Source organism: Dermacentor variabilis, chromosome 8 (genome assembly GCF_050947875.1).
Source record: "Dermacentor variabilis isolate Ectoservices chromosome 8, ASM5094787v1, whole genome shotgun sequence".
Lineage (NCBI taxonomy): Eukaryota > Metazoa > Arthropoda > Arachnida > Ixodida > Ixodidae > Dermacentor > Dermacentor variabilis.
The window spans coordinates 103,069,010-103,086,295 of NC_134575.1; the positions used below are offsets into that span (position 1 = coordinate 103,069,010).

The following is a 17,286-nucleotide window of genomic DNA, read 5'->3' on the forward strand; positions in this document are numbered from 1 at the left end:
ATGTGTGAGAAAGAAAAGCGCATATGAGAATAAATTACCGCCAGAATGCGATTTGTCTTTTGTAGACCGTCAGCCTCCATTTCCACATCCGTAACGACTCCCAAACAACGCAAAATTATTTCTTTCCCTTGCCTTTACGAAGTTGCACCAACAATACCGGAGCGCACAGAAGGCTCCCAAACGTATGAAAAGCTCCCGGTTGCGAGAGCCTCAGTATGGCGGAGCCGGCAAACCCACCACTGAATTTATGCTGTTTGCGTGAATAGGACGGTTGGAGCAAAACCTGACAGCCAGGAGGGCGTCATTGGGATAGCTGAGATGGTTGCGAGCGAATATCGCGCGTAGCACCCTCACCTGCTCTATCTTTGTGCCCCTCTCATTCAAAAGAAGTAGTTTTCACCACCCCGACATACCTGCCAGCGTGCGCTATCTCATAGGCGATGGCACTAGTATGCATACTTTACCTATGGTATATTATGGTACTTACTGTGGTAATAATAATGTGATAATATGGTAATTAGGTTCTTAAGTGTCACCTTAGACCATGATTTGACCTGGAATAACCATCTTTCACTTATATCCAACAAGCTCCGGGGTACGTCATGCGTTTTATACAACTTGCTTTCTTTAATCCCTTAACCTGTCCATAAACTTATTGCGCATAGGCTCGTTTATAGCACACTCAGATTTGGCAGCACTTTCTTGTATATTTGTTCTCTATCCTGGCGAAATAAAATTAACTGTCGCTTGAAGCCTATACTTCGAAGTGTCACGTACAATGTTCACCTTTCCCAAAGTTCGAATCTGTTTTCTAGCACACACCTGCCGTCATTTGATGATCTCTTTTTGCAGGCTGTTGCATATAACCATTACTGGGACAGTGTTTTTTTATTCAGCATGTGCCTGTTAGACTGTTTCAGTCGAGTCTCCGCTTTTCTGTTCCGAGATGTTATGCGAGGTATGGCCACTCTAGAAGGAGTTACTATATACCAAGGATTTCTCATTCGCTGCCGGATTCCCTATTTTCTCTGTCTTCGAAGCGTGAATTGGTTCAATACCTACGTCGCAAACCTTTCCGAACTTCCCATACAGCCTGTTTAAAGGTTACCTATGTGCTATAACCTTTCATGTAATCACATTTTTTTTCCCTCTTCGTTTCTTAGGGTTTTTTGTTTTAGAAACTGCAATAGCGCCTTTTTACTGCTTGCTGCCAGGTACCGCCCGACAAGTCTCACCGTGACTTGGGCCGGCCCGCCAAAATTATCTGTACATCTTAGGGCGAAAAACGCTATTATAATTATTATTAATAATTCACGCTGCCGGAATACATGCCGGAGTACCCTTTGAGAATGCATTAGTGCCAGGATTACAAGAGCTAGTTTGTTCTCATGTAAAATAAATTGCTGTTCCAGCGGAATTTTGTTTCTTTTCTTGTGCACTGTTAACATTCATATTGTTACAAATGTTTACTGCTTAAGAACAAACCGTTTTCTGCCAGCAACAATCATTCAGGGTCTGCTCTAAAACATACCTTGCACGTCGACCGAGTAAGAAATTCTGTTGGAGAACATGGCCCTCGAGCATCCGAGAATGAAGTAGCCGTCCATCCTCTTCGGGTCCTTTCGGAACGCGTCGTAAGATTCCGAGCTTGAATTGACAATGAAGACGCCAATGTTCTGTTTCCGCAAGGTACCGGGGTCGTAGCCGGCATCCACATTGGCCTCGTACGATGTCTCCAGCAACATTCGCAGCTGTGGGTCCATCACTTGCGCCTGGTTGGGGTTTGGGCTGAAGAACTGCGCGTCAAAGCGGAACAAGTCCCGGATCTTGCCATGGCGCCTTGAAGGAGGCCCAGGAAACGGTCCCGCATCTAACACTTCCCAGTGCTTCTGCCAAGGTCACTTTGAGAGTATAGGCTAGGCATATATAGTCGACTTAGCCCAGGTGTAATTTCATTGCACTTGGCCTTTAACGTTCCTCGTGAAACTTGTACCGAACTGTCTTACTCCTGCGCGGACTCGAGGGGAGAGGTGGCGGCGAGTGTACGGGAACAAAGCACGCCGCAACTCAAAGAAGAGGAATAGGAAGGCGAGCAGGAAGGATAGAGTAGTAGTGGGTCAAGGGATTATTGGTTCTTGGAACGGCTGAACATTGGGTGTGACGTGTATATCTCGGAAGACATTCAAGGCGCCCGCACTCCGTTGCAATATATAGGATATCCTGATGACCATGCGAAGGATGGACAAATTCATATTAAAAAGTAATTGTAAATGCCAACAAAAGACCGAAAAGTAGTCTTAATGTTGAAGAAACGAAGCAGTCGTAGCTTGTTTTTTGGTGCCCGTATGCGACGTTCGTGCGTACATCGAGCGGCTGCGCAGGCACAGTGGGCAGGCCAGGTAAAAGAGATTCCCACCAAGACCAGCAAGCACCCAAAATGCACAAGGCTCAAGGCAGAAGCGGGTTGTGCTAGGCTCGGTTACCTTTCATATTTGCACTGCATTCCATGTGTTCCCAATGTTCAGGAGGAGAGCGGAAGGGCTCCGCTGCTTCAGAAATTTATTTGGCCTAATAAACAAAAGTTCACCCTTGCAGAAAATACGTGCCTTCATGATTATGACACAGTAACGTACAGACACATTTCTTTCCTTGAAAGTTCGTTTGTCCGTATAGCACTTACTATAGCGTGGAGGGATGTTTTGCGCGCCATCATAACTTCCGTCATCCGCAAAGGTTGAAAGTGGTAGCGGCCAGTGTAATTTCGTGTATTTGTTGTTGCCTTGTACCAAAAACTCACGTTGATGTTATTTCAAGCCTGAGTTTATTGAACTTCATCGATGTAACCCCCCGGCTGCCTTCTTCTGATGCACTGGGTATTCATGGTATCTTCACGTTGGTGCTCACACTTCCTATGGTGGGTCTTCGCAAAAGCCATCCACCGCCTTGAGTTCAATCTTTTCGTTCCAGATCTGGTAACAGATAGGGAAAAGAGATTAGAGATGAACAACGCGCCAGATATCAAATATCTGCCACAACAACGTAACCAATGCACTGATACGTAATTGTGATCATATTGCACCACAAGAACAACCTTTAAATACATACGACAATGTTCTTTCGGCTCGATATCACAAGGTTACATCCGCATCCCGCTAACATTATCCTTCTCCTTGAAGCTGATAGACATGCGGGAGTTCTGCTTTATTTATTCCCTCAAACCACTTCCCCTGTGTAGGGTAGAAAACCGGACGTGCATGTTGTTGACCTCCCTACCTTTATTTCCTTCCTTTTCCTCCTCCTCCTTTCCAGGTGAAGCTCCTTCATCATGGCAGCGCAATAGAAAAAATAAACAGCAGATGACGTCAGTCAAAATGCAGGCATATAGACCTGTTACATAAACGGCGAAGAAATACTTTGCACTCTACCCGACGACAACTGTCGTTAGCATCACAGCCAAAGGTACGCACACGCGCTCGCACATGCGGAACATTTCATAGTATGCTACTACGCCATGTAGTGGTAGTCGGTTTGCTGGCGCTTTCGGTTTCAGTTTTACCTGCGCTTTCAGAACACGAGCGTTTATTAGAGCGCTACCTTTAGACGCCCTTTCCTGCGGCGAGCGTCGGCATAACCGAGTGAACGAGCACAGTGAAAGATGAAAAAATTATGCTTGGCTGTGGTATCGCAAACACCACAGACCGGTGGAGGTGGGGGAGGGCCAGATAATGTAGTGCCAAACCACAGACTTAGTCTAACTTTGCCTGGGCTTCGCCCAGCTCGGCTGGTCTCTGGTGTTTGCGATAGCAAAGTCAAGCATAATTTTTTCCACTGCGAGAAAGAGGACAGCTGAAAGGAGCGCACGGGTTTTTATCTGAAAGCAATGACGTCACACCACCTGTGTCCTCGCCGCGCCGCTCCTTCTCCCACGCTAGGCTCCACCCACCCACGCCGTGTTGCTCTGCTGCGATGCTATTTATATACTCTGCTTTCACTCCCTCTTAGCACTCTCTCCCCCAGCTTGGCGAAGCTGCGCGCGTCAAGAGAAACTGAGCGAGCGTCTAACAGCTTCACTGTAAAGGCCAGCATACATGGAGAATATTTGTCGACGAATGTCGCACAGTAGAAAACTTCACAGTGGCGTGACGCTCAATTTCCGTTGGCTGCTGATACATTAAGCGATAAAGCGGTTGGTGCCGCCTCAGTGTGGCCAGACAAGGCAGAACTGCTTTAGTCAACATGAAAAGCGCCAATAAAGTTTTTAGACATTTGATCTTTCTTTACAACAAAATACAAAGAAAGAATCCTAAAGCTCGTTCAGTAGCTTTTAATAATGTATCGGCATATTGTCTGCCTGTTTAGCGGAGTGATTGCGCTGGAAAAGAGCGGTATCGCCACGCTTGGCGTAATAAGAAAAAATTGACGTACAGACGTGTCTCCGTCTTTATAATCGACTCTCTCACTATCCCACAATTTGGAACGCTTCTGCACCACGCAGATAAGATTATCGTTAAACTTCGCACGAGCTGCCTTTGAACTCTTGACCATGTCACAAACACAACGGGCCAAGCCGGCGAACAGACAAGCGCGCGCCCGAAAAGCATGTGCTGGCGAAGAAGACGGAAGTGATGGCGTAGCGGCCAGTCAGCCATGGTTGGCTGCCCTTGTCAGCCGCTTCCGGCAGCGTCCAACGACGCACGTCAAGTATCTGGTGGGTCTTGATCAGCGCTGCAGGCCGTTTTTCTGGACGCCGGGCGTCGAATGCGCGCCGTCGGGTGGAATTCGCAGACTCGCCGCCGCAAAGAACGCTGTGTATATCCCGGCCTTTAAAGCGAACACGGAGTGCTTGAGGGGGAACCATGAGGCCAAATGTGGAGGAGGATGGTATGGCGAACGTGTGATACGAAAAGTGTAGTGCCGCGACGATAGCTACAAAATGGCGCCAGAGTAGTGCGCGACGTCTGTGAGGTCGGTCGGCGACGGCAGCTGTGAATCGCGCCGACGCAGCATGACCTACGATCGCCGGCTCACCCTCGCACGCTTTCACTGAAGCAAAAAGCACGCGGCGCGCGGCGACGATTTTATCGCCCTTGGAATTCATGCGGAACCTCACGGTGACGGCGAAGCTGACGGCAGGACTGTGCCGCGGGTGTCCATATAATTGTTATCGCAATAAAATAAATGCAGCAACCGGAACTTTTTTTTACGCTACATAGCCCCCAGTTGCTCAAATTCACGGAATACATGAACATGCCCAGTAAAAAAAATTGCTTTGGCTCCGTAGCTTTGTCGACGCAGTCAAAGAAAGTTGTTGCCGGGTATACATATTTTGCAATGAACAAACTATAGGCAATATTAAGTCGAGGGTATGACGGAAGCTCGTTTGGTCGGCATTATGCATACTTAAATGAAATGTGTCCGGACACTGAGCAAAATGGTTTAAAATATATATTTACGTTTTGACCTCCCCCCCCCCCCCCGGGAGACCCGCGAAAGATAATGAACAAAGCTCCCGTGGGAGAATCGAAAGCTAAATATTGACACGTGTACTTATCTTTATCGCGCAACCACGTTTCGCCGCCTAACAAATGTAATCACACAGCGTGGGACGCGCCTGCATGTATCCGAAGTTTTAACTTTCTTCAACTGCGCGGCGTTGGGTCCACTCATGACGGAGTAATCGGCTCCTGTGTCCACTGGTGACTGCGTGGCCGTCGAGAAGCACGTCGAGGTCGGTGGTTCTTTTTCTGGCATTGCATTTAGGTCTTGGCGTCGGATCACGGCTGCGTCGAATTGAACTGAAGCTGGGACGTCGCGTCGTGAAGTCGTCTTTCGTCGGTGTAGTCTTGGCTTCCTGACTTCGCAGGGACGGCGGCGTGTCGTTATTATGTCGTCGAGATGGTCTCTTCGTCGTCTTCGTCGGCGGCGGAGGATCTTCGTCAGTTCGACAAACAGCAACCGCACCTCCATCGGTTGCTGCTTTTAGTTTTCCGGATATGGGCTCGCTGACCGGCTCTGGGCTGGGCCAGTGTATGGTCGGCGCTGCGGCGACAGGCGACCGTCCCCTTCGCCTGGTGACGGCGAACGGGACGGTCGTCGAGGGTTCCACTGAGGAGCGGCGAGGTAGTCGGCGATGTCACGAGGGCGTTCACCTTCCTGAGGGCGCGCTGCATCGACGGTGAACCCTCGCCGCTATTGACACGTGTACTTATCTTTATCGGGCAACCACGTTTCGCCGCCTAACAAATGTAATCGCACAGCGTGGGACGCGCCTGCATGTATCTGAAGTTTCTGGAAAGTTATCGATGCTTCTATCCGCTGTCTATTGTCGCCGAACCTTGTGTTCTCTGATTTCGTCACCTGACGCGGATGGTGTCGAACTTTGTGGAAGGCACGCGGGTCCGAACGATTAGTCTGGAACATTCGACGACTGCTCTATAAAAGCCGACGCGCTTGACCCGCTGATCAGATTTCCGACGATCGCCGACCGTGTTCGCCGCTATCGTTGGGCTATAAGTGTAGCCTGTTTTTGTGGGCAAAGGTTCGCCCAATAAAAGCTAGTTTTGTATTTCACCGTATTACTGCTTTCTTCACCGTCACTACCACGTGACAATATACTTTAAACCATTCTGGTCGGGGTCCGGACCTCTTCCTTCTAAGTATTTACATTCACCACCGTACGTCAAACTCATATCCTCTGCATAGCTTCCACTTTGTTGCTGGAGGTAAGCCAATCTAAATCATGCGTAGCTTTTCAACGCGCTGGCTCTGCAACCATATACCGTTCTCACTGGCGACATATTTATGACGTCTTAATACATAAGCACATATATACTGCGGATAAAGAGTCAACGAAAACGCGTACAAACGGAAGAAGGGGCAAAAGAGCTGTTTTTTTCCTTGTCATGGTTTTATGTGATATTGATGATATTCAATCTATTTATTCGTGCACGTGGCAATTACCGTAATTGAAAGTCAGCGCCGTGCATTCTCTCTTCCTTCCAGTGTACGTGTTTCGTTGCGATCTTCAGCCACAACGCATGTACACCGAGTAGCTGAACTTTAACTTCTTCACAGCTATAGTTCGTATAATAAAGAATGGTAGTTTACTCCAAAGGGTGAATGACCGAACGCAAGGTTTCCGTGGCGATCGAGCTCCTCGAACCATCAGCTTAACAATACACAGAGATGAAATTTTGGCTCGGTGCTGCACGCGAGGTATACAAATGATGAGCACCGAAAACAGCGGCATGTCATATACCAGGCGTCTCGAAATGCTCGCGTGACTCGCCCTCCCGGCGGTCAACATCGATGGTCCCAATACGGAACACCTAGAGGAAACCGACCCCGTTTGTGAGCGCGCACTAAATGTACAGGTAGCTGCAGCCTAAGGTTTAGTGTTTGTTCTGCTGTTACGCAACACGAACACTCGTGTGCATTGCGCAGAACGTTTTTTTCCAGCAGCGGAAGGCACAGACGCACTGGCTCATATGCCGAGCCGATCGAGCGGAGCTTACGGTTGCATCTACATAGCATACTTATTTTTGCAGCCAAACGCGTTGCGTGTCGTTACTATTTTTCGTAACGTGCTTACGACACGAGTCGCTTAACAGCCTTGTCGGGCTCATGGTACGGGGTACAGGGCAAGAAAATGCATTATTAGGAAAGTGCACAACACAAGCTCTACTCCTTAAAGCGAATTAAATTCCAGCATTTTCCATTGCCAAAACTACCATTTGATTATCAAGCGCATAGAAGTGAGGACCTCAGGGTTAATTTTAACCAACTAAGGCTCTCTGCCCTAACCATCAACCAATAGTGCTTTTATGAATGTATGAGCATCTGCGCAATCAAATATAGTGGCGTACCGGCGTACGTGGCATCGGCGGTTGTACATCCTTGCATATTTCGCACCGCATGGTTTTGAAAGAACGTGTACCAACTCTCATTTCCAGAAAAGTTCTTGCCTTCCCCATCATTTACAGCAGATAAGATGAAATAGAACCATCAGCTCGCGAGCTGCGCAAGCACCATCGACACCGGGAGATTAAGGCGGCACTCTGCAGTGCCTTATTGCGTGAAACCTAACCGAAGCGGACCGGAAACGTCGCCTAGCTAAATGTATGTCCTATCGAGGGCTGCGTACCTTGCCCTTCGGCCGGAGCCGACGTATCAGACACTGGTGAATTGTCGCTGCAGGCTTCGCTGATCTCTTTTAACTGATTGATGGTAAGCTGCCGAATTTCTTGCGCACTCAGGTCAACGTCGTAGTCTCGCTCCAGAAGTTGCTTCACTTCGAGACCCATCAAGGAGTCGATGCCCAGCTCGCCGAGGCTGACCGTCGGGCTCATCTTCGATGGGTCTTTGATCCCTGCACGAGATGTAGCAAGAAAAGCTTAGTAGTGTCCACAGAGCGCAGTTTTAGTGCTTTCATCTATGAATCAGTGACCCGTATTTCCCCTTATCTCTCGTATAGCGGGTGCTCCTACTCACCTATCTGTGACGTAAGCTGCACTTTCATTGTAGTAATATTACTTTCTCTGAAGTGTTTATTTGCAAATATTGTGCAGGTTAGTGTACTGTGTAATTTTTCCTGCTTGAAATGGTGAGCCTTCTGAATCCACCAAAACAGAGTAGTTGTGCGATAAATCTTGTAGAATATTTTTACCGGCCAGTGCCCTCTCACTAAACAGAGAAATACACTGTTCGGTAAAATGGAACGCCTACACGCGTACAGTAGCATCTCCGTGCATATGGACAAAATGGCACGTCTTAAGCTTGTTCAAGTTAAATCTACTACGTTTGCTAAACGCATACATAAAGTAGCCCCATTCTCGTTCAATGTGGCAGTTATCCATCCTGGATAACAGAGCAATGTCAATGCTTGGTAAGTGCTTTACTTTACCCGCGTTTTTTATCCTCCACGGTGATAGAAAGTCTCACTAAAAATATTATACGTTTTCCTACACGCCTGGCATTAAAACTATCTTCTAATAAGAAACATTGTTTCAAGTTGGAAATTTTTTTTATCAGTTATGCCTGTTGGTTGAATATATATACAAAAAAAAAGCAGAGAATCTGATGTCGACAGTGGCGAACATTTGGTCTTACTTAAGAAGAGCACCCGCCGTGGTTGCTCAGTGGCTATGGTGTTGGGCTGCTGAGCACGAGGTCGCGGGATCGAATCCCGGCCACGGCGGCCGCATTTCGATGGGGGCGAAATGCGAAAACACCCGTGTGCTTAGATTTAGGTGCACGTTAAAGAACCCCAGGTGGTCAAAATTTCCGGAGTCCTCCACTACGGCGTGCCTCATAATCAGAAAGTGGTTTTGGCACGTAAAACCCCAAATATTATTATTACTTAAGAAGAGCTTTTGTAGAGAGGAGCCAAGAAAGATTTAACACGGCATTGCTAACGTCACGCCATCGGCGAACAAAATATTGTGCTTCCTAAAGCGCGATTTCGGTAACGCCCCGAAACATGCAAATCTAGCTTTTACAAATCATTGCTGAGGTGTATGTCAATGTATCCCAACTCCCATCTGGAACACAACCCAAGTAAGTCTCACAAAAACCAAGGTAAATATACCTGGTAGCGAAGCTTCCATAGGAACCCGTACGTTCAAAACATGGCGGTCCTTGGGCAGTTCATGTGGCTTAGCGCCATCTGTATGTGGTGGGAACACTTCCGGCGGAAGAAAAAATAATGTGATGCCATGTCCGTTAAAAGCAGAAGTTACGTCATTTTGGTTTCGAAGGCGCGAAATTTGTTTTGTTGTCCTTCCTTTGGAGCTATATATTCAAATTCCCCGCCATTCGACTTGACGGGTGTTTCGAGCTTTCAGCGTGGAAAGCGATGCAGGAAGAGGCCAGCCGTACGGTTGTCGAAATCGCATCCCTGCACAGAACATATTTTCTTTGGAGGCCGAAGAAAGCTTTAGGTGTAGAGTGCTGACCCTATTGTCGGATGCCAAGCCCGTCGGCCAGCGCATTCTCACGAAAACAACTACAGAATTATCTGGCGGTCGTAACCCACTCCTTTTAACTGAACAGATTAAGAAGCGATGAAGCTACCCGCGTCACCAAATGCAGACAAACTTCGACAAGCAAGAAAGCACAAACTGTGAGGGGGGCGTATTTCAGCAGGTGAACTTTACGAGTGCACCTTTCTGCCCATTTCAATACGTGCCTTGCATTGCGAGTGATAGTGGCGTCAACGCCCCCTGTAGCGATGGGCACTAAAAAGAAATGCATTTATTAATAATAATAAAATTAAACTTGTATTTTCTTAACTCGTCACGAATATATAAGAATGACTAGGAATTTTATTTTCGTTGAATGAATCTAACTCTGTCTCGTTTTAACTAAAAAACGCGTTTTTCTTTCCCAATGTTTGTTCCCTCCAAACATAGTCGCGCTTCAATCGCTGCTCCCATAACCCCCCATGCAGATGTCGGTGACAATCTGTACTGAACCGCTTTTCGCCCGAAGCTTCGCGACCTATTTGAATCGACCTTGCAAAAACTCTTGAATCCATTTAAACTTGTCCCGATAGATTAATTCGTGCTTCATATTCATGTGGCATCAGCGTTTCATCTCGCAAAGCCGGGTGTAACGTATCACCTTTGTATTTTCACTGACGCACTGGACCTGAGTCTCTCTTTTATAATTTATTTCGCTCTGCACGTAAGCGCGCGTCTTATATCGGCAGTTTTAAATATCTAATCGCACAAGCGATGCACCAAAATTTACGCGTCCATTTGCGCGCTTTAGAAAGAAACTTTGCTTGATTTTTTTTTCTCTGCAGCCAGACTGGGACCGCCTTTCCCACAACGTCGCTACTATCACCTGCTGTTTAAGCTTCACGCTGAGCGTAACATGTGTGCTTTTTCGTGCAATCATTGCGAGAAATATACTTTGTTTTGTACCAACCCACCCCTTACATAATACCTCCTCGGGTGTCTTCGGACATTGATATCCATGAATGAAAAAAAGAACTACAATTACCATATATTTAGGTAGAAATCCATCAGCACTCACCAAGTATGTGAACCACGCTCTCAACGAGATCTCGTTTTTCCGTGCTGTCTGAATTTGATGACTGGCTTTTCTTGACAAAGCAAGACACGACGGGGTGGCTTTGGCTCAGGAAGTATTCCAACACCTCCAAACAAGATTTTATTGGCTGTGGCAAAAGTCCAGCAACTATCGCGTCATCGCCGAAGACATCGTGGACTACGCCAACGTCTCCGATAGGGCCCCACTGTATGGCCAAGCCTAAAAATACGAGGAACAATAAAATTTCATTCATTTTGTAAGCATTGCAATTTTCACAACGATGTTTCTACGCGCTGTAGCTGCGTACTGTTGAGACGTGATTGCCTAACAAAAAATTTTTACACTGCTCTATACTGCTTACACTGCTTACACTGCTTTGCACGGCGGTTCCATTTAAGCCAGAACCACGGATTTCAAACAAAACCATGTCTACATTTAATAAAGCAATGTTGTTATATTATATGCAAGAAGGAGCGTTCTGCAATTGCTAGTTGTGGTCAAACGAAGCGAGAAGGACGCTTCTAGGGGGCTTTACTAAGTATGAGTCTGGCGTACGGGATGCAGCGCACAAGCTGCCTTAGTATCTGTGAGACATTTAGCGGCGACCCATTTTTTGCTCGCCCACACAGCCTAGGTCAACATGTGCATATAAACATGGTTCTACGTTTTCAACACAGCCATACAGCCCGACATGCTATTTCAAATCTTCTTATCCTCAATATAATTGAAATACTTCAAAACACATTTCAGCAGGTCGTTTTTTTTGCATTCGGAGTATACAAAATGTCACACCGTGTTTTCGGTTCCACATGAACATACGGGGCGTTTCTTTTTGAACTGAACACATTAAAAAAGGCTTGACTATCGACCCCCTGCCATTTTTCCTGACCAATTCCAGCAAGAAAATGTAAACGATAATGCTACCAAACAATTAACATAGGCTAATGAACTTTTCGGATTGTACGTTTAAAGTGCAAAGGCTGCTCTACTGTACTCTGTGTTTCCGAACTTGAAGGTCCCTTTACGTCTCTGATGGATGTGAGCGTTTAAGGTGTATCAGAATGTATACAAAATTTAAAGGTGTTCATATTATGGGCTATTGATAACAAATAGTCTCAAATAATTAAAACACGTCGGGTTGGTCCGGTCAAATATAGTACCACATTTTTCATCAGTCTTTGTCACCAATCGACTGCCCACTGAGTGAAATAAAGCCAAGAGTATTCCATTTTTAGAGATGGTAAGCGACATTCACATGAAAAATACCGCGCAATTTATTACCATGCGTCAGTCGCAAGCTTTCCGAGCACTTCCATGCCTCCCACATCTACATTCATTGGAGAAAAATAACATTTATGTTGACAACCAACATGGATGCACCAGAACGTTGTGCTATTCTGCTACTCGAACTGACGTCTTCCCGTTGATTCACAACTTGCGTTAATAACATGCTTTAATACTGCGAATTTCATTCGTCCACCTTTGGCGCAAAAGACGTGCGTGTGCGCGCACCCATACCGCGGAATATGACAACACTTACTAGTAATTACCTATATTTATTTTTTCATTCATTTTAAATGTAACGCCCGTTTCTCTGCCAGTTCCACATTTTGGATATGTGCCGTAGTATGGAAATCACTGTCGTAGTAAGCATGCGGCAATTTTCTCAAAGGGCTCGTTGGCTCTGGCACGACTGAAGTGTGTGTGCGATTGTGGCCTAAGGGTTGGAGCGTTGGGCTGCTGTGCTGCGGGTCGAGGTTTGAGCCAGCCCCGGGCACGTAATTCAATCTTGTGTGAGTGTCAAGTATTCGGAAAGACCACAGAGACCCGCAATTAACCAGTGACCGCAGTCTGAAAAAGTTCTGTAGGTTGGCCAAGAACGCTTCGCTTTATTATGGTATCGTATCCAAAATGTTTTCACGATTCTGTCAAATACGCCATATTTTATGCCGCGGAGTAACGTTAGCGTCCTCTGTTGTTGCAAGGGTTACAAAGATATTGAATTTATTTTTGACGATTTTTAAATAGCAAGATGTTACTGATAGTTTAGCTTTCCTAAATGTTGTAACGGTAATGGCGGTGAAGCAGGCTCGATAAACAGGTAACAGAGCGCCAAACCTGTTATGGGCACTAGCGCTGTGGTATAGCGTGATTCATGAGACCGCAGTTCGCAGTAACAATGACACCTTTGAATAAATCAAGCTCATGTTACTATACACTATGCCACTCAGTTATCACAGAAGCATGCTGTTCAATTGGCCAGTCTACGGACACATGGTCGCCGAGGGCAGCAGCGATGCAACGGTGTACTGTAATTGATAAAAATCAAGTCTAATACTTGTGATGTAGTAGGTACAATGAACTTGAGACACCGAATAAGGTTTTGAAATCGCAATTATTATTTTTAGCAGTTCTGTGGCGCTTCCACCCATATCAATATCAAAGTGCAGCTATGTATAATACATCTTATCTATGTGGGAGGTTTTCGAAAATGATTGACAAGCTTCCTTTGAGGGGAAGGCGAAGTATACGTGACAAGCTATGTGAGGCAGGGTGAGTGAGCTGTTAGCATTTAATCAACATCGTCTTGAGCTGTAGCCTATTTCTATGTCAAGTGCAGGACGAAGGCCTCTCCCTGCGAGCTGCAGTTGCCCCCGTCTTGCGCTAGCCGATTCAAAGTTGCGCCTGCAAATTTCTAAAACCTTATTAACCCACCTAGCTTTCTGCCTTCCTCGACTGTTTCTCTTCCCTTGACACCCATCCTGTAGCTCTAATGGTCCACTGGTTATCTACTCGAAGCATTACATGGCTTCCCCCGCTCCATTTTTTTCTCCTAATGGAAACTCGAACTCTGTAATCCGCACCATTCTCTTCCTGTCTCGTGACGTTACCTCTAGTATTTTTCGTTCGATCGCTCTTTGCGTGGTCCTTAAGTTGTTCTGGAGCTTTCTGTAAGCCTCCAAGTTGCTGCCCCATATGTTAGCGCCTGTATAGTGTAATTATTCGGCACTTTTCTTCTCAAGGACAGTGGCAAGCTCTCAGTCAAAATTTGGTATTGCCTGCCGCATGCCCTCCAACTCAGTTTCATTCTTATGTAATTTTCTTTTCATGATCACAGCCCAGAGAGAATAATTACCCTAGAGAAACGTACGCATATGCAGATTCTAGAGGCTAAGTGGCGATCCTGAGTTCTTGTTTCCTTCACAGGCTATTGAACATTGCCTTTGTACTCTGCATATTATTGTGCAACTCCACTCTTATACTCGGCTAAAAGGCTCAATCATTTGTTATAATTTGTCCCAAGTGTTGCTGAACAGGACAATATCATTTGCAAACAGAAGGTTGCTGAGTTTTTCGCTGTTGATCCCACTCCCTAGCTTCCCAGTATCATAGCTTGAACACTTCTAAGTATGCAGTTATTAGCATAAGACATATTGTGTCTCCTTGCCTGACCTTTTATAGGTTGCTTTATACTTTTCATGTGGAGAACCGCGGTTGCTATGGAATCTTTGTAGGTACCTCCAAAGATATACACGTGTTCCTCCTGGACTATTTCATAATGCAATGCCTCTAAGACTGCTCTTATTTCTACTTACTCAAATGTCTTTGCATTATCTATGAAAGACGTATAGAAAGGTTGATTGCAATCCGCAGATTTCAGATTTACCTGATAGGTGACCTAGGTATGACCCGTTATAGAATATCCCTCCCTGAAGCCAGCCTGTTCCCTTGTTTGATTGAAGTGAAGAGTTTCCCTGATTCTATTGAAAACTATCCGGGCAGATATTTTACACAATGCCGAAAGGAAGCTAATGGACCTATAATTCGTCGATTCCCCAGCGTTTTACTTCTCATGGATAACTATATTGTTTGCATCCTTACACCTCTCTGGCTAGCTTATGTCGTGAGGCGTTGCGTATAGATGGCCGAAACTTTTCTACAATGATATTTCCTACATCTTTGATTAAATTGGCTATTATTCCAAATTTTTCTGCCGGTTTTCCCCAGGTCCACGTGATGCAAGACGCCCATAAATTCATTCCTAGCTATAGAAGGAGCTTCTGCATCATGTTCATCACTGCTTTGGATGACGTTAGTGTGCCTGTCCAAGGTACTGAGCAGGACAGCCTAAAATTATCTGCCTTCTTTGCTGTATCGCTGAAATTGCTGATGACAAAACCCTGCTTATGTTTCAGTGCACATATCTTGCCTTGCCCTCTTGGAGCTTTTCTACATACTGATTGCATTCTGCGGCCATTTTTTACTGCTTCCTCAATCTTTCCTACGTTATAATGTCGAACATCCTTTACTTTCTTCTTGTTGATAAGTTTTGACAGTTCCTCGAATTATCTCTCATCTCTTGAGTGGGACACTTTCATGCCTCGTCTGCTTTCACGCGGTGGCGCTGGTGTCCTCGCTGTTGCAAAGCGCTGGCTGCCCGCTGCTGCTTGACGTAAGTAGAACGCCGCCTCGTGCGGCGCGCATCTGCGCTCGCTGCCGCCTCCCGGTGTCGTTGCCGTACGTTCTGACAGCCTAAATTCGTCCTGTCATAATTCCGCGGGTAATCGCAGCTTTCTAGAAACAATAGTTAGGCGGGCCAGTACGAAGAGCTTGCTTCAATGTTCCCATTACGAGGAGCGCGCTGAAATGTTTATAAAATATTTATTCGACTTGTCTTATACATCGACTAATTGCTATATTTCAGTTAACCCCTCCCGGTGACAAGTGACACCACTGGCGGCATGTCTCTTTATATTTCAAAACGGCTATTTTTAATATTTGCTTAAGTTTTTCGAAGTACCCCGTATTAGGCTTCATCGTAATACACTGGCTTTGATAATAGATTATGGTACCATCATTTTCATTACAGTTAGAACGAGCGTAATGTGGACGTTTTCATACTTTTATAGTTTCTTTGTTTCCTACGCTTGAAGCAGAAATATGAGCCTCGAATTATGTTTTTTTGTTTAGTGGGAGAAGAAAACCAACAGTTTCTCCAACCATGCCAAATGCATCTGTTAAGGCGATCGCAATTATAATGCAGTTCAATTATCTGTCCATACTGCAATAGTTCATTGGACCTACGAAATTTTCCTTCCGGGTATTCTGGGCCAGGAAGTCCCTGAGAAGGTGACGCAGTGATGTTGCGTTTTACCTTCGAACCATTATAACTACAGCTGCTTTGTGCGGTGGTCTCGACTCGAAGGCTATTCAACTCACCGGGGAGTCCGTCCGCAACCCGACGCTCGCAAAGACGCTCCATGACGGAGTTCGCGAAGCCGTAGTTTGTCTGGCCAACGTTGCCACGACCACAAGCTAAGGAGGAGAAGACGACGAAGTGGTCGAGCTCAGGACAACCCTTTCGCGACACATCGTCGAGACACTGAGTTCCCAGAACTTTTGGCTTGCACACATCAACGAACATCTCGGGCGACTGGTTCTCAATCAAGGCGTCGCGAAGAACCTGCAAATATAAAATGAAGAAACCGGCCTTTGAAGCACTCGATTGAAAGTGTACCGGTATTTACAAAGCTTTGATAAACTACTCATTGCTAGAGATTTCAGTTTCCTCCCATGAAGCTTTTGCGTGAGCATAATTTAGGAATATAGAGACATCAAAGACAAGAAGCTAATGATGCAGTAGAATTTTGAAAGTCATGAGTCCCAACTCGGTAGAGCTTCGTTATGATTCCACCGCATAAAAAAATTGTCGTAAATACGTTTAGGAAAGTCTTACTGCATACCTTGAAACGTTCTTGTATCGACGCCATTAGGAAGACCATCCCACAGAAGTGCACGATTGTGCGTGGGGAAACGCGACGCGAACTCGAAAAAAATAATGAACAGATGTTTGGGTGTCGGAACTCATTCAAACGTGGATAATACATAGGATTACGACGTAAAAAGCAGCAAATCACAGCACGCACATCTAGCCCGATCAATCAAGGTATTTCAAGAAGGCTCTTGAAACGACTATGCTTGGATGTTTCTTGCAAACGGTCCCGTAATAATTGTTTAGTGCGTTTGCAAACACCGTCAGAAGTGGTGAATGTTTTCCATCGGGCTAAAATACCCTATAACAAAGCGTTCATCGTGACTCGGTGCCCGCAATCTTAAAACAATTGTCAGGCTTTACGTGCTAAAACCACGATTTGATTATGACGCGCGTCGTATTGCGTCATAATCCGTCATAATAATTATTTAATCCGGACCCCGGAAATTTGTATCACC

General features: G+C 45.9%; 1 protein-coding gene across 1 annotated transcript in view; it reads right to left on the reverse strand.

Moving 5' to 3' along the window:
* Positions 1 to 4,546: 4,546 nt before the first annotated feature.
* The window catches only part of LOC142591507 (fatty acid synthase-like), a 127,151-nt gene continuing 114,411 nt past the window's right edge, over positions 4,547 to 17,286 (reverse strand). The window contains exons 22-25 of the mRNA XM_075703831.1: positions 16,276 to 16,519; positions 11,038 to 11,274; positions 8,144 to 8,368; positions 4,547 to 4,821 (exon numbers count right to left, since the gene is read on the reverse strand). Coding sequence (XP_075559946.1) covers positions 4,547 to 4,821; positions 8,144 to 8,368; positions 11,038 to 11,274; positions 16,276 to 16,519 — 981 coding nt within the window. The remainder of the gene's footprint in view (positions 4,822 to 8,143; positions 8,369 to 11,037; positions 11,275 to 16,275; positions 16,520 to 17,286) is intronic.